The sequence below is a fragment of the Puma concolor genome, chromosome A2 (assembly GCF_028749965.1).
Source record: "Puma concolor isolate L17-30 chromosome A2, mPumCon1.1.hap2, whole genome shotgun sequence".
Classification (NCBI taxonomy): Eukaryota; Metazoa; Chordata; class Mammalia; order Carnivora; family Felidae; genus Puma; species Puma concolor.
The window spans coordinates 59,937,707-59,961,655 of NC_141668.1; the positions used below are offsets into that span (position 1 = coordinate 59,937,707).

The 23,949-nt window shown below is 34.9% G+C and overlaps 1 protein-coding gene across 2 annotated transcripts in view; it reads right to left on the reverse strand.

The window, feature by feature from the left end:
• AHR (aryl hydrocarbon receptor) overlaps positions 1 to 23,949 on the reverse strand; it is a 54,820-nt gene that overhangs the window by 10,870 nt on the left and 20,001 nt on the right. The window contains exons 3-9 of one of the 2 annotated variants that reach the window (XM_086694901.1): positions 13,676 to 13,779; positions 9,353 to 9,442; positions 7,665 to 7,788; positions 6,886 to 7,013; positions 4,794 to 4,996; positions 3,933 to 4,042; positions 2,686 to 2,827 (exon numbers count right to left, since the gene is read on the reverse strand). In XM_086694901.1, coding sequence (XP_086551027.1) covers positions 2,686 to 2,827; positions 3,933 to 4,042; positions 4,794 to 4,996; positions 6,886 to 7,013; positions 7,665 to 7,788; positions 9,353 to 9,442; positions 13,676 to 13,779 — 901 coding nt within the window. Of the gene's footprint in view, positions 1 to 2,685; positions 2,828 to 3,932; positions 4,043 to 4,793; positions 4,997 to 6,885; positions 7,017 to 7,664; positions 7,789 to 9,352; positions 9,443 to 13,675; positions 13,780 to 23,949 lie in introns of both variants that reach the window. The other variant, XM_025929694.2, reaches the window with a different exon arrangement.

A 23,949-nucleotide genomic window follows, 5' to 3' on the forward strand; every position in this document is an offset into this window, starting at 1 on the left:
CTGCAATAGAACATAGATTCTTGACCAGAGCACATGGGATATGTTACTAACACTGACTATATATTTGATCATAAAACATTTGATCATAAATTATACAAAAAATAAAATTTCAAAACACTGACATCACACACAGAATGTTTTCTAACTTCAGTGGAATTGATGTAAAATTCAATAACAAAAACACCAGGGGCACCTGGGTGACTCAGTCGGTTGAGTGTCCAACTTCGGCTCAGATCACAATCTCAAGGTTCATGGGTTCAAACCCCACATTGGGCTCTGTGCTGACAGAACAGAGCCTGGAGCCTGCTTCGGATCTGTGTCTCCCTATCTCTCTGCCCCTCCCCCACTCACGTGCACTCGCTCTAGAAGACATTAAGAAAAATTTTTTTAAAACAAAAAACCCAGAAAATCCCCAATGTAAAAAGTACATACTAATATATTTCAAAATCATGAATAGAAAAAACAAGACAAATCAAAACACAAGGACTGTAGTTAAAGGCTGGAAAAACAGCAAATACACCCAAAGAGGGTAGAAGGAAAGAAGTAATAAGCAGATATAAATGCAGCAGAAAACAAGCAAACAATAGGAAAAATCAACAAACCAAAAGTTGGATCCTTGAGAAGATTAGAAACTAATGGCTTTGTAGCAATATTATTTGAGAAGGCACAATTTGCTAATAACAATGTCTCTTTAAAAGTACAGATATTACAAAATGAAAAGGAAATACAGCATAAAAGAGAAAAATCATCATCATGTTAATGAATCCAGAAGTATTTAACAAAATTCAGCACCCATCATGATGATAACATTTAGTAAACTAAAGAGAAGGGAAGCTCTTAAATTAAAAACATATATATATATATATACACACACACACACACATACACACACATGAATATATATATTATACGTATATATACATGAGTGTACATATACTTAAAAATATATATTTAGTAGCAAAATGTATATAATCTGTATGGATATATGAATATAATGTATATAAATGTACAGAATGTATATGTGTATATATGTATGCATGTAGTATCTAGATATTGTATATGTATGTGTGTATACATACACACACACGTGTGTGTGTGTGTGTGTGTATGTATATATATATATATAAAATTTAGTAGCAAAAGCACTATCACAACATCATACTTGGTGGTAAAATATTAAAAGATTTCCCCCTGAGACTGGTAATAAGACAAAAACAAAACCTGATATCATTATTTCTTTCACATTTTACTGAGGGCCTAACCAGTGCAATAAAGGAATTTTAAAAAATAATGTCTAAAGATTAAAAAAATTATTGCAAATGTTATGTAGTAAATTGTGAAGGACCCAGACACTTATGAGAATAAGTGTATTTCAATAAGTTCACTGAATACAAGCCAGCATTAAAAACTCAACGATTAGAAACTGGTGTACACATGCATACTATTCTTTTTAATGTTTTATTTTTTTTTTTTGAGCAAAAGAGTGGAAGGGGGAGGACAGACAGAGAATCTCAAGTAGGCTCCATGATGTCAGTACAAGAGCCTGACTTGGGGCTCGATCTCACGAACAATGAGATCATGACCTGAGCTGAAATCAAGAGCTGGATACTTAACCGACTGAGCCACCCAGGCACCACACCATGCACACCATTTAAAAACAGCATCACAAAACATCAAATAACTAGAAATAAAATTAAGAAAAAGATACGTAAGAGTCAGGTAAGAAAAATACAACCCATTATTAAGACAAAGACATAGGTACAGACTCATGTACCCATATGCACATACATATATTCACCATGTTCAAGGGTTGGAAGAGTCAGTATTGTAAAGACGCTGATTATCCCAAAATAAGCTATAGTTTCAATGCTATTCCGTTCAAAATCACAACAGATACTCCGGTGAAATATGACAACTTATTTCTAAAATACAAAGGATAAAGAAGAGAGGAGACAATGCTAGAGGAGAACAAAAATTCCTCAACTAATATGGAAAGCTGACACACAAATATCAAGATTTATTATAAAGATGTAGTAATAAAGATAATGTGCTATTGAGGTGAAAACAGACAAGTAGACTAATGGAATCCAGAAATAGAACCACAGACACAATCCCCTGATCAAAATGCAGTGGAGCAGGGAAAAAAAGCAGCCTTGTCAATAAGTGATTCTGATCAACTGGATATACGTATAAAGGAAAATATTAATGTTGATCTTACCTCAAGTCACATACAAACAAAACATCAGCTCTCTAGAGCGTAGAAAACATTTCTAATACAAATATCTGACAAAATGCTTATTTACAGAATCTCTATGAAACACAAAAACCTCTGCTTGTTTAGAAAACATGTACTAAGCACAGGACTGTTATGCATTTATTTTATTTTATATATGGCACTAGCTTTTCATCTTTCCTTCATACATCAGGAAAAAACCTGGAGTCTTCTTTGGTTATTCTCTTTCTGTAATTCCACCTATTTAGTTGTTCAATAAAGTTTGTCAATTCTGTCTTCTCAATGTCCTTCATTTATGCCTTGTTTCTTTACATATTTTCAGTTTTTACTTCCAGAGAAAATTCTCATAGAATTTATTTTGAGGTTTTCATGTAAGAGGATTTATAAACCAAAGTGTTATTAAAAAAAAAAAAAAGAAATTAAGACATGAAACATTTTGTCTTTGTACTTACGTCAGTGGTCTCTGAGTTGCAATGATATAATCTGGTCTTCCATTTTTATACACTAAGCGTGCATTAGACTGAACCCAGGTCCATCGATTGTCTTTGGTGAGAAGCCTGAATACTATCATGCCACTTTCTCCAGTCTTAATCACTAAAACAAAATCCAAAAATTAAATTATCAAACCTGAAAACAACATTTTAATTCTTTTTAATGCTTATTTCTGAGAGACAGAGACACAGCATGAGTGAGGGAAGGGCTGAGAGAGAGGAAAAAAGCTCCAGGCTCTGAGCTGTCAGCACAGAGCGCCACGTGGGGATCGAACTCAAGAACCATAAGATCATGATTTAAGACAAAGTCAGTCGCTTAACTGACTGAGCCACCCAAGTGCCCCTGAAATCAACATTTTAAAGAAAACCTCTGAAACAAAGCCCCTATGACATATTTTTTGGACATATTTCTTTTATCACCAAAGATGATATATGTCTTGATAACTTTTAAACACAATATATTAAAATGTATGGAAACAGTTCTTCAGAGTTGTTTATTTTCTACTTCAGACTAAACATTATTTAAAAAAAATTTTTTCTTAATGTTTATTTTTCAGAGAGAGAGACAGAGCACGAGGTAGGGAGAGGCCGAGAGAGAGTGGGGACACAGAATCTGAAGGAGGCTCCAGGCTCTGAGCTGTCAGCAAAGAGCCCAACATGGGGCTCGAACTCCCAAACCATGAGATCATGACTTGAGCCGAAGTCAGTCGCTTAACCGACTGAGCCACCCAGACGCCCCAAGACTAAATTTATTATTTAGTAGATTAAAGGGAAGATTAAATCAGAAAATTCTGGTAATACATCTAACTACAGAGAGGGTACACAATTTGGGGAAAACAAAACGATTAAAATTAATTTCATTTTAAAAAGGGAATGTTTCTACCACTTAGGAATTTATTTAACCATTTTAAAGCATAATCTACATTAGCATAGATTTATAAATTAATGATACCATTTAAAATGCCATTAAAAATTGAGCAAAACATTGGGCAAAATGTTCATTTTCATAGTAATTAAAGTACTAGACTCTTGCATGGTAGGTGTAAGGCAGTTAATAAATTGAGTGTAATTCAGGTTAATCATAATGGTTTGACATCGACTGTAAGTTTATCCAGTTGCTTTAAACTCATTACCTTATGTAAAATTGGAAACATGTACTAGAATATATGCAGTTTTTTTGGACACATTCATAACAAAATACAACTTACTCCGGATATGGTACTCTGCACAATAAAGCATATCAGCAGCATGAATAAATTGATATCCTGATCCTCTCATGCACAACTCTGCTTCAGTGTAGCCTAAAACAAGTCTTCCTCTGTTTAAAAAAAAAAAAAAGGTAAATAAGAAATTAAAATTTAACATAAATGAAATAAACAACCTAATTGATCAGTTATATGCTATTTTCTGCACTGTTTTCCTTGATTCAGAATTTCATATGAGCAGTAGAAAAAACCATATTCATGCAAGTGATCTCTTTTGTTTATGACTGTTAATATCAGTTTTATTTTCTTCTTCTGAAAAAAAAAACTTGAAAATTAGCATGGCTAAAGATGAATCTAACAGAGTAGATTATGTAGGTAAAACAGAATCTTTAATAAAAACCTAGAAAGCATATACTCCATTTCAAGGGGCAAAGCTTTTCACATCTGTCTGCATTCCCATATTAGGGGAAAACCAATTATAGGTTTTGACACAGTATGAATGCTAATATCACAGTCTACCTCATAATTTTCTGGAAGTTACTCAACTTCTAGGGCTAAAAATCAAATAGAGTCTGTGCATTAAAAAATGTAAAACAAACCAACAAATGTCATCAGGATAGTGAATCTTACTAATACAAGCAAATCATCTTTATGACACAGAAACTGTGACAAGTATCGTAAAAAAAATTACAAGAGGATTTGTGAGCCTGATTAAATTATTTTAAAAGGCTACACTGAAAGAGTATGAAATAACAGCTAATTTAATAAACATTATAATTTACACTACATGTTTTACATACTAAGAGAGATTTGCTACAACAAAATATACATTTAATGAAAGAAAACTGAACAAGTTTTACTTACTTGGCATCACAACCAGTAGGTGTAAAGTCCAATTTGTGTTTGGTTCTAAAGATGAAGTTTTTGGTTCGAATTTCAAGTATGGAGGGTGGCTGCAGTGGAGTAGCTATTGCAAACAAAGCCAACTGAGGTGGAAGGATTGTCCCATCTTTGCCTTTCTTGTTCTGTCCGTGAAGATACTTTAACCTCCCCTGGAAATTCATTGCCTTTAAAAAACCAAAAACGGCTTATTAAAATTAACCCTTTAAAACTGTTAATTTCCAAAGGCTCAATCATGGCCATTTCCAGTGTTGTTGATAATTCCATAAAAGTTCCTGAGGCTGACTGATGTTACATCCATTCTTTTCTCCACAAGAAGCCCATTATAATTATCCCAAATGGCAATATGAATTAGATGCTAAAGGGGCAGACCAATAAGGTACTCCTTTTTAACGGTCACAACAAAAATACCCGTATCATTTTCTGAGCTCATAAATGCCCTGTCATTCACACCTAGAGGACGTAGCTCCTTCCCCCCATGGCATTCAATACATGTTTCCTGAATGAACGAATAATGCTAAAGTCATCAAGTACACATTAATTTTCAAATAGAGATGAGCTATATTCCACAGCTCATGCTCTATTTCATAACTCATGGCAATCTTTCATATACAGATAAAATACAATTTCATTAAAATGCTAAAATTAATCATAAAATCATATAAAGAATGCAGAACTCAAATTAACAATAAAGGGTACTTTTAGAAAGAAGATTGAGGAAACAAAGATGATTTAAATGTGAACATGGTCAACTTAGTTGCTTAAAACAGTATTAATCAGGCTGAGGGATGATTCTGACCTCAGTATGATATGGTAGCAGCACAAGGAACCAAAGACCCAATTATGCAAATTCCACCTGAGAAATACATATTAGCTGATCATCAGTACTAGGAAAGCTATCTCAAAGCACGATTCTAACTCTGGGTCAGCAAAATTATCTTCAGAAATAAACACATTAACAAAAATCACTGTTTGCGGGGCGCCTGGGTGGCGCAGTCGGTTAAGCGTCCGACTTCAGCCAGGTCACGATCTCGCGGTCTGTGAGTTCGAGCCCCGCGTCGGGCTCTGGGCTGATGGCTCAGAGCCTGGAGCCTGCTTCCGATTCTGTGTCTCCCTCTCTCTCTGCCCCTCCCCCGTTCATGCTCTGTTTCTCTCTGTCCCACAAATAAATAAACGTTGAAAAAAAAAAATTAAAAAAAAAAAATCACTGTTTGCTAATAATGTTTAAGATCTGGTTACTTCAAATTCCTGCTAATTCACAAGAGTAATATGCACTATGCTTTGTACTGTCTTCTGTGCCTAGTGGAGTGCACTTCCTTAAGGACAAAGACAGTATGAATCTGAGCATCCTGAGAAAGCTGCTCCCTGATTATCCTGTTCAGGTGTTCAGAACAACAGCATCTCATACCAGATGACTACTTTGCAATCATGAATATACAACCATTTTTCTTTCTTTTTAAATGTTTTTATTTATTTTTTAGAGAGAGACTGCAAGCAGGGGAGGGGCAGAGAGAGAGTAAGACACAATCTGGAGCAGGCTCCAGGCTCCAAGCTGTCAGCACAGAGCCCAACACGAGGTTCAAACCCACAAACCATGAGACCATAACCTGAGCCTAAGCCGGACGCTTAACTGACTGATTTACCCAGGTGGCCCTACAACCATTTTTCTATATGGCAGTTACTGTAGCTGTGTAGCAAAGGACATGATAATTTTCTGTTCAGCAGGAATTAAATGCAAAGAGGGTTTAAAGCAGCAGTCTGCTGCTAAACGGCTACTAAGTTCTCTTTTACATAAAAAAGACCCAGAAATATTTTGCCAAGATACAAAGTCCATGTTATTTCACTCAGTCTTTGTTACTATATCCTAAAAGATCGAGATTTGGAGTTATGGAAGATACTAGAAATCTGAAAAAAAAAAGTTACTTTCCTTCATGCAATTATTTTATAAAGGAGGTTTTTAAAATCAAACTCAAATCTAACCGAAGAAAATGGTTTCGACATTTATTTCTTACTTTCTGAACTGCAATTGCCAGTATCATAAGATTTTGCACCTTACCAGGAAACCAGATGAATTATCCAGGAGACACCTTAGTCGGCACACGAAGCTCCTCTCCATAAAGGAAGAGTTTTCTGGAGGAAGCTGGTCTGGGTTATAACAGACTGCTGGCTGCGGGAGGCCATTAGCTTCTAGAGAAATAATAGCAACACAAATTTACATCCCATTTTGCTGTACAATCAGGTGTTTTGGGGTAGATAAAATTTGTGTTAATTTCTTAACCAGATTCGATTCTGAATACAGAAATGAAGAATCATTTTCAGAAGAGGAGCTAATGAAAAGAAATACACGTACAGAATATCACTTTTACTACACAGAACTTCAACTACTCAGTTTTGTTTTTATTTCTATTGTCAATAATCTTCATATTCTCTAACACTTTTTATCTTAGCACCTTCACACATTTCTAAAAGCATTGATTGAGAAAAGATTTTACCTTTGGATTTTTATTTGGTGCATTTTACAGACAGAACAACTTCTACACACTCCAGGATCAACCTTATACATTCCTTCCAATCTTTCAAAAGTTATTTGTATAAAATATATTACCAAGTATGGTAACACTTCTTAGCTTGAAACTCATCAATGGTGGTCATTTGTCAAAATATTCCTTAGGTCTTCGGTCTGTGACTTGGCTGTGACATCCAACTGCAGACTCCTGTCTTTCCACTTCTTCCCAACCTTAACCAAGGAGTTATATGCCTCCAAAGGTTCTCTGCCTCTTTTCACAGACTTACATTAAAAACTCCCCAACACTATCTTTCGGTAAACATTCTTACCATCAATTCTTTGTCCAGAGTCTGCACACTGCGTAGGGTTTAATGTCCAGTGCAGCTGACGCTGAAATTCAGGTCGATCTTCAGTGTGAATAAGTTCATACACACTCTGGTGTATGACATCAGACTAAAGAAAAAACACACAGGGAAATTTTTTTAAAGCCGTGATTAAAAAAATGTGTCTTACTAAGTTAATTTCAAAATGTAGCTACATTACGGGGTGGTCGTTAATGGTGATGAATGCACATGAATCAGACAGATGATCACAGAGCTGTCCAGTCACCCAAGATAGGAAAAGCTAGAGAGAGGGGAGCACTGTCACTGGTGAGCAAGAGTTCCTTGCCATCACTTCCTTAGCTGAATGCTCTTCAATTACAGAAGTGAACTCTTCACTCCTTCATGGCAACACATTAAGTTCTGTGTCTTTTTAGCCACTTCTTGATCTTTTAAATCCTATTTCTTTCACAAATGCTTGTCTGAAAATCCAGTTGTCTTAGACTTTCTTTAATGTTAAATTTTTATTTCCGGTCCACTCTGGAAGAATAAGGGATTATACTTTTACCAGGTCAGAATCCTTCTTCTACCACTTGACTCTCCACAAGATAGGCTTTGTCGCAGAGCCAGGTTCCGCTGGTTTAGCTATCTAGACTTAAACCTCCTTGTGAACGTAACTAGCATTAAACCATCTCTATGTAGTCCATTACCCGATTACCAGAGTTCTTCTCGGAAACACAGACTGTAGCACAGGTTCCCTTAACAAAAAAAAGCTTAGAGGCTTCCACTGTGTACTTAACATAGTTTAAACTTCAGTCGGTTTAGCAGTGTAGACACTGTTATTCAAGCCAGCAGTCTCAGCATCACCTGAGAGATTGTCTGACATACAAATTCATAGGCCCCACTCTGACGCACTAAATCAGAGTATGTCGGAGTGGGGACCAAAGATTTTAGTTTTGCATCAAGTTCTTCCAGTGAGTCTTAACACATTAGAATTTAAGACCTAGTGATACATAAGAAAAGCTAGCAGTCAAGTGTACTTACAAACTGTTCTCACATCATATCAGATGCTCTTGTCCCTCAAATATGAAAAACACCACTCCATTTATGCACCATTTATTCAAGAACATTAAACAAACCAAATACATTCACCTCTTTAAGCACTTCCAGTCTACTGCTTATAGTAGTGCTTCTATCTCTTCTTTCCTGTGCTCCTCCTACACTAAAGTCCACCCCCTGAATCTTATACTTAAATACCATTTGCATCAGGAAAGCTTCCATTATCAGCATTAAGTCAGAATTAAAGATATAAACCATGATATTTTGCCTGTACCTTTACATATCACCTCATTCATTTCAGAGCTGCCGCATGCCCTCCATAGTATCCATAACTAATTTGATGGCAAATAATCTCCTGTCTGCCCCCCATCCAATGTTTCTAATATATAAGAGATTCCTTAATAAGTGAAAGATGAAACACAATATCCATGAATCTCATAAAACATTTAAGAAAATTATAATGCAGTAAATTATTAATAGTATAGAAATTATTAGCTGCAAAAAGATGATTTTTATTTTATAAGCATATTTTAATTGACATTTTCTATATATAAAGTGTCAATTACATCCCTAAAATGTATGATACATAGAGTTAATTTCTAAAAAGATTTTAAATGACCCAAGAAAAATATATTTACCTGCTGGAACCCTAAGTAATCTTGTATAGTAGAAGAAGCATAAAAGACCAAAGCATCTGTAGTGACAACCAGCACGAAGCCATTCAGAGCCTACAAAGAAAAAGATTAGTAATTAGAAAAAGATTCTAAAATTAGTAATGTGACTAAATAACAATATGGTCACTCATAAATAATGAGGTTGCTTAAGACTGTTACTTTATTGCTGAAAATTTTTCTCTTTTAAATGGCTAAAATCACACCTCATAAACACAGATACACTGTATACTGTGGGATGAGTGGAATCTATTCATACCTTTTGATTTAGGTAAGGAAAAGCTTACAGCTAAATTTAATGCTCAGTCACAGTAACTTCAGTAAAATTGGTTTCGTCTTCCTCATGCTTCAGGTATTGCTTTAAATATACTGTATATTTTTACTGTACATGTTTTTTAAATTGTATAAACATGTATTATAATCTATCACATTGCTTTTTAGAGAAAGATAGTCTGTAAAGATGCTTATTATTTTCTGAAGAGAAATTTGATAGAACATCTTTGCACAGACCATTCACACATTGAAGCAATTTGAAATCTGAATACTCCCAAAGCATTAAAACAATTTAAAAACTTTTATTGGCAATATAATCACATATATGGACTGCACATAAAATACACATAATATACATGGAATACAAATATACACTTTAATTACTAATATATTCAAGTTTAAAGCTGTCATTTTATATAAGACAAATGTCCATCTAATTACTAATATAGTCAAGTTTAAAGCTATCATTTTATATGTGCTATTTCTATTATTTCCATCTATATTATACTTCTTTTTCTTTCAATTTTACCTGCTTTTGGCCAATTTTTATTTTTATTATTCCCTTTGCTCCCCTACTTTCAGCTTAGAAATTTATATTCTTTTCTATTCTTTCAATCATTACTCAAGTCCACTGTTAATATTTCTATACTCTTGGATAAAAGAAAGAGTATTTATTTGGATCACTTTAAACATTTATGGTTATCACATATTTTATCTCTATAAGCCTTCACTGTTTCCTGCTTCAGTTCAGCTCAGCAGAGTTCAGTGTGTTCTTTGCTATTTTATCATGGCTAAACCCTTCTGAGACTCTCCTCTTCTTCATGTAAAAGGAGAAATGGTGTGGTTTAGTGAGAACCATACAGTTTGGAGTCAGATTTGAACTGGATTGCTTTCCCAGTCTCTTATTATCTCCGTGGCTTTGGTTATTTATGCCTTCAAATTTTAGTGTCATCATTTGAAAAACAGGCAATTTGGTTAAGAGCCTATTTCATCTTAGCGCCTGGCACAGAGTCGGCACTCAATTAACCATAAGGCACCATTACTATAAGGTTGTGGAAATGAGCAAATATTTACATGACCATGCTTTGTGAACTGTTGAGGTATATAATGACAACAATTAGCTAATTCAACACTTAATTAATGATGACAAACCGAAGAGGACAGCTATCAAGTACTGGAACTAGAGAATTACCAAGACATTGCCACTGTGCTTAGAATGCTAGCAAAGTCAGGTAAGTATCTAACTTAATTATTAGATACAGTAGATGAACAGCAGCTGTCTTCCTTTTCACTCTAATTTTTTCATCTTCAAGATTCTTGATCTCTAATATACGCCTGCAAAACTGACTGCAAAGACAATAAACAGCATCTACTATTTAACAGCCACTTTTCTAAACGTTTTTGTTTATTCGTCAACATTCCATTGAGGTAGGTGCCATATTCCAGTATTGCAATCAGGTAAACGAGGTGAACTGCAAAACAACTTGCCGAAGGTCACAGAGCGAAGCTGAGCCAGGAAACAACCAGCCTTGCTCAATGAAGCCTGTCTACGTACCTATCATGGTCTGCCTCCTCTAGGAGTATTGCTTGCCAGCTGTGGCAGGACTGTTACACTTTTAATCCCAACTGGGCTCTAAAGTTCTTGATTTCAGAGATTATGGCTACAATGCCTGGTGATTTCCCCAGAAGGAATGGGGCTGGCACCCACCGGGAACTTAAATATTTACTCATTAACACCCTACAAATTATTCTTAAATTTCAGTTGGCAGTAATAATAGATATACCGTTTTTGTATTTTTTCCTTCCAAAAATATCTTCTTTTTAGATAGGAGTATCCACTTATCATATGCATTTTATTTTGTAGAGTGTCCTGCTTTCTCAAACAGCGAAATGAATTTAGTACTTTCCAATGAGCTCATTATGCCAGAAGACACAAAGATAATTTAAGTTATAATATCACACTCTCTTAGACGGTGAATTGCCAGAAATAAAAAAACCTTTAAAAAGAATATATGCATCCTGATTTTATGTATATCTCAAATGATCTTAAATACTATATGGAAAAAAGTTATTATACTGAAAGAGTCAATAAAAATATGGTAATTACATATTAATGAAAGAAATTATCATTCTTTAGACTTACAAAAATTTGCCCTACCTATCTGAAAGTCATGTTGAGGTTCACTTACTATTTAACGTAAGACAAATAAACTGCAATCAGTAGTGTTAATTATTGTTTCAATGGCTCTTAACTCAACAACAAAGCTGTTGATTATAATCAGCACCACAGTAAATAGCACCAGACAGAACGTGATGAAATAAATGAAAATAAATGTCTGAAATAAATAATGGCTAATGAGAAGATACAAAAAGTCATTTTTTTTTTCATTTTTATTCCTGGTAAAACAGTAATAAATTTAAGCTAAGTTTAAAAGTAATTATTTAAAATTTTTGCTAATAAACTATTATGTAACATTTTCTTTATGTATCTCCTTAGTTAAAACCAAAGGAAGAGATTTCTCGTTAAAAAGTTTCATGCCAGAGGGTATACTCTACCTCTGGAAACATTCTCTATGTCTGAGAGATAATTGGTTGATAATCACATGTTGAAAGTATAAAGTTAGACGCCATTATGGCAACTGTATATAATGAAGTATGCCATTTTCACGTGTCTACAAGTTTTTGGTCAGCTGTTTCAGAAGAGATAACAGCCAAGCATGATACTAGCAAATCAGATAACGTGTGATGCTTCCAAATGGAAAATCTACTACTGATATGCAATATAATTCATAACAGATGCATTTATTTTAAAGACCTAAATGTTTTCAATTTTCAGATAATTAAAAAAATGAGACTAGTTTTTCATTAGTATTATTTTTATTCTTTGTCGTTGACATAGAATATGTTTACAATTTGCCTAAATATTCTATGAGGGAAAAAAAAAATCATTGGCCCATAATTTAAACAGTTTTACCAAATGTTAAGCATTCCATATGTGATTATTTTCATTTGAAATAAAGGACTTCCTTATTACTTTACTACATAACCCATGGTGTGTGTTTAATCACATGAAGCAACAATTATTAGAATGTTTTCCTATAACCTGAAGAAGGAGTCTTTACGTTTCAAGCTATTACACACATAAACATCCTCAGCCAGGGACAGGTTGAGTACTCATGCTTGAATACATTTAATTTCTTTAACCTAATGGGTGCAAAACTTAATTTTCGTAATTACAAAATTATAATAAAAAATGTTATAGATTGTTGGGTTACACATAAGCATTTTCAGAAAGAATTAAGGGAGCTATCAAAAGTTGCGGCTACTTTCTGTTACAATGGCAAACTAAGTTCTTCACTCGGTTCACCGGGTAGAATTGAAGATGATCACTTAATAGTAATAACATATCAAAGCACACATCCTCATTCTATCTTTTTTTAACAAAATAAATACCTGAGAATTTTAGCTGACAATCAAGCATCCTATCAATTCCAAGAAATAGAGTAAAAAAAAAGAAAATTAAATTAAAATATGTTCACAGACAAATCTAGAAACTAAGTTCTAAAACAAAAATTAGGACTTACAGCTGTTAAGAAAATCTGTAGCGTGTTGATAAGACATACCCCATAGCTAAGAGTTAAGAACATAGTGAAAAATAAAATTCAGGTAAGAACATTTTTGAACTGTTAAGTAAATACAATTAACTGCTTTAATGAAGCTATAGTCCTGAAAAGGTACATATAAATTCGGTGTCTTAAATGAGAACCTTTAAAATAATGTAGGAGTTTTGCTATTTAAAGAAATACAATAGGGAAACTGATAGGTAGACTTCTAATCTACTCGATACCATTACACTTTTTCATATAGTAGCATTATACCACTGTTGCAGTCCCAGTAAACGTGGCATGAAGCACCCTGGGTGAGTTCTAAGTAAACGGGAATAACTGAAAGACTGATCAATTAGTCTTCCATTTACAATGTTTTTTATTAGGAGAAGCTATATTTACTAAAATTCACCTGTAATAAGAATTCTCCTTCTTGCAGACTCAGGCCTTCTCTGAATTTTGTTCTACAGTTTTCCTGAATTCCATTTCTGTCAGCTGGGGAGGCCTGTAATGCAACTGTGGAGAAAAGGAAAAAGCAACGATAGAGTGAGCGATTTCAAAGGGCTATAATGGAAAAGTCTCTATATACCTAACAAAGACACAATTTGAAATACCGGTTTCTACTGCTACTATAACGACTAAGCAAATATTCCTTTGTCAATGAACGGTTTCCAAGTCAATGGACAGATTGCTAAAAATTATTAATTACAAATAAATAATTTATTTAAATTAATAGAAACAACTTCTGATGAGCTCATTATGATTTCTGGCACATAACTTAAGAGTTTTAAAGACCTGCATGGTACCTCTATAACTACGCCTCCCATTTCTCTTTACTCATGAAAATAAATGATTTTCATACTAATATACACTTATCTAAACAGTGAACTAGTAGTGGTGAGGAGAAAGAATCAACCATATGCTTTATTAAGAAATATATTTCCATCAAGTTTAGAATCTTCTTGTCTAACTTTTGGGTGAAAAAGGGATTAGTATTGATAGCAGAGTCTTGCTAAATTTATAAATCAACTCATGGAGAATTAACATCGTTGTGATTTTGAATCATTCTATCCAAGAACATGCAATTTCTTCCTTTTGTTCATATCTGCATTTTTTTGTCTCACTAGAATATTTTAAAGTTTCCACAAAAAAAGATTTGTACATTTTTATGTTTATTCCTATGTATTCCATCCTGTAAAATGCCTTCCCCTTCCTAACTGCTTGTGGATTATGGATTGAAGGGGAAGTCTGTTGCCATGGTGGGATGCTTACTTCTGGAGGTAGCATTTTATAATGCTCTCTCTCCTCCCCTCCCATCTCTCTTCTTCATAGTGTGTGTGTGTGTGTGTGTGTGTGTGTGTGTGTGTGTGTGTGTGTGTGTAGCTTGGGAGGCACCACAGCTGAGGGTACTAATAATAGCTGCTATGTTCTTAGAATTTTTCCAAGCACTCTCAAATATTATCTCATTTAATAGTAGTATCTGGGGGCGCCTGGGTGGCGCAGTCGGTTAAGCGTCCGACTTCAGCCAGGTCACGATCTCACGGTCCGTGAGTTCGAGCCCCGCATCGGGCTCTGGGCTGATGGCTCAGAGCCTGGAGCCTGTTTCCGATTCTGTGTCTCCCTCTCTCTCTGCCCCTCCCCCGTTCATGCTCTGTCTCTCTCTGTCCCAAAAATAAATAAACGTTGAAAAAAAAAAATTAAAAAAAAAAAATAGTAGTATCTGGCAGAATTAAGTTCAAATCTTAGCTTTGCCATTTATTAAAATGTGTAGGGTCTTTGAGCCTCTGTCCTAATATGTGAACTGGTAATCAAAACCAAACAAACAAAAAAACAATTTTGCAGGGTTATTGTGAAGAGTAATGAGAATATATGTGAAGTTCCTGGCATTCAGCAGCTCAATAGTAATTTAATAAATGGTAAATTATTAGCAGTGTTTCCCAGATCCTATAGATTATCTTGTTATAATATGCAACCTTTTAGATACAATTACAATACAGTATTTCCATTTTTCTGATCTATTTTTAACCTTCAATGTCAAATAAGAGAAATCATTAAGTGAAACTGACTTTGACATTCCTTTTAAGACTCATTTCATTAGATTTTTATTGCACCAAAGATAATCTGGCTTGGCAAAAAACAAGATTTACTAATAACCAGATTTTCTCTCCAGTTGAGCAAAGCCTCACATATAAAACATTTTCACGCTGAAGTATATTTTCTGGTAAATCAGTGCATGTGTCACACTGGAATCTTATGCCAAGTTCTTGCTTTTGCAAGAACTTGAAACATACCACTTTGAAAGAAGAGGCCAAAAGTTTGGCCTCTGAATGTAACAATTCCAAGAGGCCAAAGAACATATTTCCTTGGGCCAAAAAAATAGGTTGAGGTACACAAATTGATCTAACAGTTAATCAAGACCAAAGGAAATGGTTAATCTTTCTCAATGTAAGTAGAAGAGAAAAAGGCTTTTTCTCCTTTCCTGTTCTGTTGCTGCTTGCTTTCTAATGGTCAAATTTGACTGAGTGCATTAAAACCTCACAATGTCAGGGTTAACTATACTCTCACTTTTCCAAAAGCTCCAGTGCAAGGCACCATTTAAGAGTTACACCAGGGGTGCCTGGGTGGCTCAGTGGGTTGAGCGTCTGACTTCGGCTCAGGTCATGATCTCACCATTTGTGAGTTCAAGCCCCACATCAGGCTCTGTGCTGACAGCTTGGAGCCTGGAGCTTGCGTGGGATTCAGTGTCTCCCTCTCTGTCTCCCTCTCTGTTTGCCCCTCCCCCACTTGTGCTCTGTGTCTCTCTCTCTCAAAGGTAAATAAACATTAAAAAAAAAAAAAAAAAAAAAAAAAAAGAGTTACACCAAATATCAGTAAGATTTACTGTTAACTTCCGAGCGGTGCTAGTGCTGGGTCATAGGGTAGATCTATTATTAATTTTTTGAGGTACCTCCACACTGTTTTCCAGAGTGGCTACACCAGTTTGCATTCTCACCAACAGCGCAAGAGTGTTCCCAGCAATAACACTGCTAGGAATTTAGCCAAGAGATACAGGAGTGCTGATGCATAGGGGCACTTGTACCCCAATGTTTATAGCAGCACTTTCAACAACAGCCAAATTATGGAAAGAGCCTGAATGTCCATCAACTGATGAATGGATAAAGAAATTGTGGGTTATATACACAATGGAATACTACGTGGCAATGAAAAAGAATGAAATATGGCCTTTTGTAGCAACGTAGATGGAACTGGAGAATGTTATGCTAAGTGAAATAAGTCATACAGAGAAAGACAGATACCATATGTTTTCACTCTTATGTGGATCCTGAGAAACTTAACAGAAGACCATGGGGGAGGGGAAGGGATAAAAAAAAAAAGTTAGAGAGGGAGGGAGCCAAAATATAAGAGACTGTTAAAAACTGAGAATAAACTGAGGGTTGATGGAGGGTGGGGGAGAGGGGAAAATGGGTGATGGGCATTGAAGAGGGCACCTGTTGGGATGAGCAATGGGTGTTGTATGGAAAGCAATTTGACAATAAATTTCATATTAAAGAAAAAAAGGTTTACTGTTAAAAAGAAAACAACAAAACCAAAACCTACACATTGCAAAAAGCAAAGTATGTAATTATAAAAATGGACAGATATTACTAGTGTCAAATTTTAAAATGTCTAAATTATCAGGAATCTCTTAAAATTAATTTTCAATTAAAACAACTGGCGTCAGTTCCAACCAGAGCTACTGGACCACTGACACTATTCAACTCAGAACAAGTTACAATTTGTTTCTGGCTTTGTATTAGGGATATTAGCCGATGTAATTAGAAATCAGACTCTGCCCTTAGCTGGGAATAGAAGTTATAGAAATAAAGAACTAAGAATGTCAGAAATGATTAAGTAGCAAAATGGGATTTAATTAAAGTTTTACAGGATCTTGGAAGAAAAAAGAAAACAAACCCTTTTTAAACAACAGGGCTTACAATTCTAAATGTTGGAAGGTTTATGTTTAATACGTATAACTGCTTAAGTAGGAAAAGTGACAACTACATATTAGGGAAGGATCACTGGAGAGTTCTTCCAAAGATATTTCTGTTGCTCTTAGGTTTAAGGTTAATAACTAGTTAATAACTAGTTAATAAGGCTAATAAGGATTTAAATAAATACTGTGCAAAGATGAGTCCAGGAAAGATGCATTCCCTTCGCATTCTCGTTTTACAAATATACTAATGTGACTTTTTAGAGATCTTACTTTACGTCTGGGCCTCCAGTCCCAAACTATGCCCCTCCATGAAGTTTGTCCTCTGTTTCCTGACCTCATACCTACCACCTCTCTCTTCTTAAAACTGCTTGAGCTACTTTAATACTAGTCATTTTCATGTATGCATTTCTCCCCTTGATTAGAAAGCCACAGAAGAGTGAGATGACTTGGGGTACTGGCACCAGTGTACTTCCTACCATCGAAGTGGCCTAAAATAATTTCCTTAGTAATAAGATGTGATACGTAACTGAGCACACACTGTATGCCAAGCAGTTTCCATACACTAGATCTTATCAGTCTTCCAAACAGTATCCTGGGAGATTGGTATTATTTTGTCCTTTCAATGAAACTGAGACTTAGAGAGGTTAGGAAACCGTCTCCAGGTCAGAGGGCTTAAAGCAGTGAAGTCTAGATCAAACCCAGGTAGCCTACTCGTGCAAGCTATTATTAACCACATGCTGGACTCCTCACCTACGCCAACCACCTTTGACCTTTAGTGTCTTCATCTTTAAGTGAGGACAAGGATACTTCTGGAGACAAATTCTTGTTAGGGCTAAAGTAAGATGTGGAGTACCTAAGTAATACCTAGAATCACAATTTACAGCCCAGGATTGAGATAATTGAGATAATGGGCTATATGTTGAGTTGATATACCCTCAAATCATTATGAAAATCAACACTGAAAATGCACATCAGGGGGGCACCTAGGTGGTTCAGTCGGTTACGCTTCTGACTCTTGGTTTCAGCTCAGGTCATAATCTCGAGATTTCATGAGTTCAAGCCTCACGTCAGGCTCTGCACTGGCAGTATGGAGTCTGCTTAGGATTCTCTCTCTCCTTCTTTCTGCCCCTCCACCACTCACACTGTCTCTCAAAATAAATAAACTTAAAAAAATTTTTTTAATGCACACCAGAGATAACTGAGCATATTTTCATTTCTAAACAGGGAGTATTAATGAATATCATCTATTAGGACTGCTAGGATGCCTATACATTATAGATTTGAAAGCACTTCAACAATGATGAATTGTTATAAAAGTTATATGAATAATCAGATGCATAGGACACTTACACATTACATCACTGGAATGAAATATACAATATTTCACAGAAACAAAATGTAGCATCTGAAAGTAAGTCACAGCCAATTCTGTTACATGAGAAGCATTTGCTATAATAAACAGACACTTGTTAAAATCCTCCCCATCTGCAAGAATACACTTTCTAAAATATAAAGATGTGACTTTGAACAGTCTGAGGAATATTAAGATTTTATAGCATCAAAATATTTCACCTAATTCTTCATTGAGAAGTCACTGAAGCCATTATACAATAATTTAATCTAATGGATGAATGAATCTAGAGGGTAAATATCATAGGAGCATTATCAAATGGTCATTTAAACAAGTGATTCAAGTCTTAACTCCCACGTGTATTTAACCATATCCATTTCCTATATGACACCTTCCTTCCTTATACATCTAAGCTTGGATTTCCATTTCTCCTATAAACTAAATATTTCCTCTTTGAAAGCATGCTCTGAAGTGTTCAACAGAGAAATTCATGAGGAAGAAATATTGCATATGGTAAATTATATTTTGTAGGCTACTGTATTTGTAATTAAACAGAAAGATGACATGATAAGTATCTTGCCAGGAAAAAGCATAAGATTTTTAAATCTCTACTTATTGATTTAAATTCAATTTATTTAATAATTATTATTTTCCCTTTTATTACTTCTGGCAGAAAAAGTTAAATTCCATTTGCACACTGATATAAGAGAGAGCAAAGCTATCACTATAAAATTCAACCACATAAACTTCTATAAATTAGGAAGAGTTACGTAATGCAGTAATTCTTAAATATAAACAAAACATTCCTAGTTTAGTCCAATATGGATAAGTATTTATAAATAATTTCCAAATAATATATTAACTGTACCTAAGGAGAGCTTCTTCTACATACTTTGGGGTAAAAGAAATATTTCAACTCTAAGTTTTTGTTTGTAAATGAAGTGTTCTTCTTTTGAGGGAAAGAAGGAAGAAACTGAAATTCCAGAAAACTATTCTACATGCTGAGTTCCTAGGACACAAAGACTAGGTCTATATAGTTTACACCATACTTTCCCCTATGATATTGACAGATTTTTTTTTCTACCTAGAAATTTCTAATCACCAAAGGCAGAAAAAAGGATATTCAGGTTTTGAAAATGCAAATGCATGCTTCTATCTTTAAGAATGAATGTAGGTTGCATGACTGGTAGTCTATCTTTTTAGCCAATCTAAAACACATTATTTTAAAGCCAAGTAAGTCCTTAAAAGTTAGACCTATTCCTGCTCTCAATTAAGTGGAAATTGACTAGATGTTATTTAACGTTTCCCCAGTTGTCCATTTAGTGATAATCAATTCTACTGTAACTGTGTTAGGGCCCTGAGGTCATGGAACCAACAAGAGCAGTTAGTTTACCTTTGTGGTGGGGAATGAGTTGCACTGAGCTTTCTACATATTCAAGACTGGAATTCAAACTGCCTTCCAAGTAGCAGAATTTAACCAATTAAAGCAGTGATTCTCAGACGTTCATAGACAGTACAATTACTTATAAGGCTACGGCTATTAAAAGACACTGCGGGACCTCACCCTCTAAAATTTCTGATTTAGGAGATCTAGGATGGGGCCTGATAGTTTGCGTTGCTAACAAGTTCCCAAGTGATGCTGGGACCAGGTGCCACATTTTGAGAACCAGTGACTCTAGAAATTCACAAACTTTTAAATGTTCTGAATCTCATTCTCTTATTATTTTTTTAAAATTATTATTCCTCTGCTTAAAGAGTGCTTTCATTAATATGAATGTCTTCAGTAAATGACTCAATGCCACTTTTATAAAGATCAAAACAGAAGCACATAATTTAAGACTAAAATATAAAGCAGTAACAAAAAATTCTGTATATATACAAATACAGCAAGTAGCACATAGCCCACAGTGTACTCCTCACCAAAGCAAGCCATGTCACTTTTCCCTGAACAAAGTGTCTAGATTTCAGTGTGTGCCACTTCTGAAGAGGAAACAATATGGGGAAATAAATAATTACATATTATGCTTAAACGCTAAAAAGTTTACTAGCAAATTTCTATCTCTAAATCAAAATATAAAATTAACTCAAGAGATTGTCAGAAAATATTAACGCCAGGTCTGAAAGGCCTCTATGCATATCCAACAATGACAACAAAATTGTCCATTAAAAGAACTAAAATATCAGTGTTCTGTAATTAATAATTATAACTTATATAAAATTTTAGTTGTAAAATTTACTTCATACAGCTCATACTTTTAGGATAAATCCACCACAAACTTAGCACATGAGGGAGGCAAACATTCTTATTGTCCATGCTGAGACGATGAAGGCTCTGGGCAACAGTGAGGTTAAAGGTCTTATCTAAGGCCAAAGGCTTAGCCTCTATGTCTCCTGCCTGCCAGTGCTTTTGTTCCGTGACAATCTGCCTCTGCCATCCTAAGATAAAGAGACAGGAGGCTGACTCCATAACAGAGAGACCAGACTTAATGACACTAGACACAATTAACACTCTAGTTGACAACAATATCTGTAAAAGTGACCATAAGAGGCACGCCACATCATATGAGAAAATTTAAGGCTAGAAGAAAGCAAAATAATTCAATACAATTTTAGGTTAGATTGATTCGAAGTGACTTGCTTGTTTCCCTTCCCAACCTCTATGGCAAGCACCTGAATGGCTTTCTGGCTTCTATGGACAGTCAGGGGCCAGAAATGATCTCCTGCAGTAATGTAATTTTTCTCTCTGGACTCTGATGTCATTTTAGTTTACACTTTCATGTGCAATTTTCTTTTGAGCCTCTAAGAACTTGAAATAGCAAAAGAAGGTATCTTTTTTTTTTCATGGATATACATCTTCAAATTTACATCCAAGATAGTTAGTATATAATGCTGTAATGATTTCAGGAGTAGAATCTGGGGATTCGTCCCCTACATATAACATCCAGTATCCTCCTTAATGCTCCTCCCATTTAGCCCATCCCACCACCCACAACCTCTCCACCAACCCTCAGTTTGTTCTCTATATTTAAGTTTCTTATGTTTTGTCCCCCTCTGTTTTTATATTAGTTTTGCTTCCCTTCCCTTATGTTCATCTGTTTTATATCTTAAATTCCGCATATGATTGAAGTCATATGATATTTGTCTTTCTCTGACACTTCTCTAATCTCGCTTAGCATAATACACTCTAGTTCCATCCACCTTGTTGCAAAAGGCAAGATTTCATTCTTTTTGACTGCCAAGTAATACATCCAAATGAAGGCATCTTTAAGCAAAGTCTCACCTCAGCACAGTTTCATACTCCATGTACACACAGATTTGCTCTCTCATCTCTGGTATTTTCCGTCTTATTCTATATGCTCTCCTCTGGAATATTTTATTCACTTTCATGGTTTAAAATATTATTTCAACTGTATTATAATGATTCCAAAATCTAAATCACCAGCTATTGAACAAACAAGAATTTGAGCTATGGGGTGCCTGGGTGGCTCAGTCAGTTAAGTGTCTGACTTTGGCTCAGGTCATAACTTCACGGTTTGTGGGTTCGAGCCCTGCATCAGGCTCTGTGCTGACAGCTGGGAGCAGGGAGCCTGGAGCCTGCTTCGGATTCTGTGTCTCCCTCTCTCTCTGCCCCTCCTCCACTCATGTTCTGTGTTTGTCTCTCAAAAATGAATAAATGTTAAAAATTTTTTTAAAAAATGGTTGATCAAAAAGTAGAAAAGCTGTAAAAGCATGATTTCAAAATACAACATAAATATGATTACTAACTAAAAATGATTAATGGTAATGTAACTATATTTCAGGCCTTAAAGCGATTAATTAATATAACTATATCAGGCCTTAAAGCGATTAATTTTCTACTATACGTAAATACAATTTCTAAAACACTACAACAAGATGATGCTGTAGATTTGCATTAACCAGATCACACACACACACAAAAATCAAATTAACACACAAAAAAAATATCTAATTAACTACAGACATTTAAAATCTTTATTTGGGGGAAAAAAGGAAAAATTGCAAGTTGGAGGGCTTTAATATTACCCCAATGGGTGTGCCCGGGTGCCTCAGTAGGTTATGCGTCTGACTTCAGTTCAGGTCATGATCTCATGATTCGTGGGTTTGAGCCCCACATCCGGCTCTGTGCTGGCAGCTCGGAGCCTGGAGCCTGCTTCAGATTCTGTGTCTCCCTCTCTCTCTGCCCTTCCCCTGCTCATGTTCTGTCTCTCTCAAAAATAAAATAAACATTAAAAAAATTGTTTTTAATATTACCCCAATGGTAATCTTCCTAAAAAAAAAAAAAAAAAAAGCTAAACGCATCAATTTATGACCACCTGGACCTGCTCATGGCCAAGCAATTAAGGATCCTACAGACATATAACGCTAAGTATGATCAAAGAGAAAACCCATTTAAAAAGCAGTAAATTTACAAGAGGAAAAAAAGCAAAACATAATAAAAGATATAGCAAGTTCAGGTTCAGTCTGAATCTTTAATATGCACTTGTTGTCTTTTTTGAAAATACCTATCAAAGCAAATGAATACTCAGTGATGAAAGTATCCTATATAAAATACCATAAAAGGTTAAATTTATTCACAGAATCTAATGAATCTTGTAAGTTACAATATCTGAAGAAAAGAGAAAGTATATTCCTTATCCAAAGAGATCATATTATTAAATGTAAGAGCCAGGATTTAATACAACTTCAACTGGACTCAATAAAAATATTCTACTATTCCTTTTATTTGTCCCTGTTTCAGTTTACATCGATTAGATTATAGAAAGTCCATACTTTAAAATTTAAAAGAACCTTTACATTTTTAAATCTTTACATTTTATAGCTTTAATTATGTAGCTATCATGAATGTTATAATTAGTTTCACGTTTAGAATATGAATTCTGGAAAAAAATATATAGTTCAATTATAGTAAGGTAGATAACACCACACATAAGTGAAACTGAATCCTATATGATGATTTCAAACGTGCTCATCATTTACGCAAACAAACCTACCATAGAACTTTCTGGAATTAAGAAATCACATTTGCTGTGGTACCACATTGCTGAAACTTTTGCAAACTACTTGCTATACAGTAACTTCAAAATTATATAATGTAGATGAAATTAGCATACAAATCCCATGAATGAAAAGCACACATATAATAAAACCCTTAAACTTTATAAAATTTCAACCCCTGAAAGGGCTTTTTATTTAATTCATTTCTCTGCCTGTTCAAGCTCATTCTCTGCACATGTTTCTCAAGACAGCGTTCTGGGTTACTCAGACACGAAAACAGGATTGAAATCCAGAGAAACACACAAGCTCAAGATGAATAAACACAATAGCTCTCTTTTGAAAACCT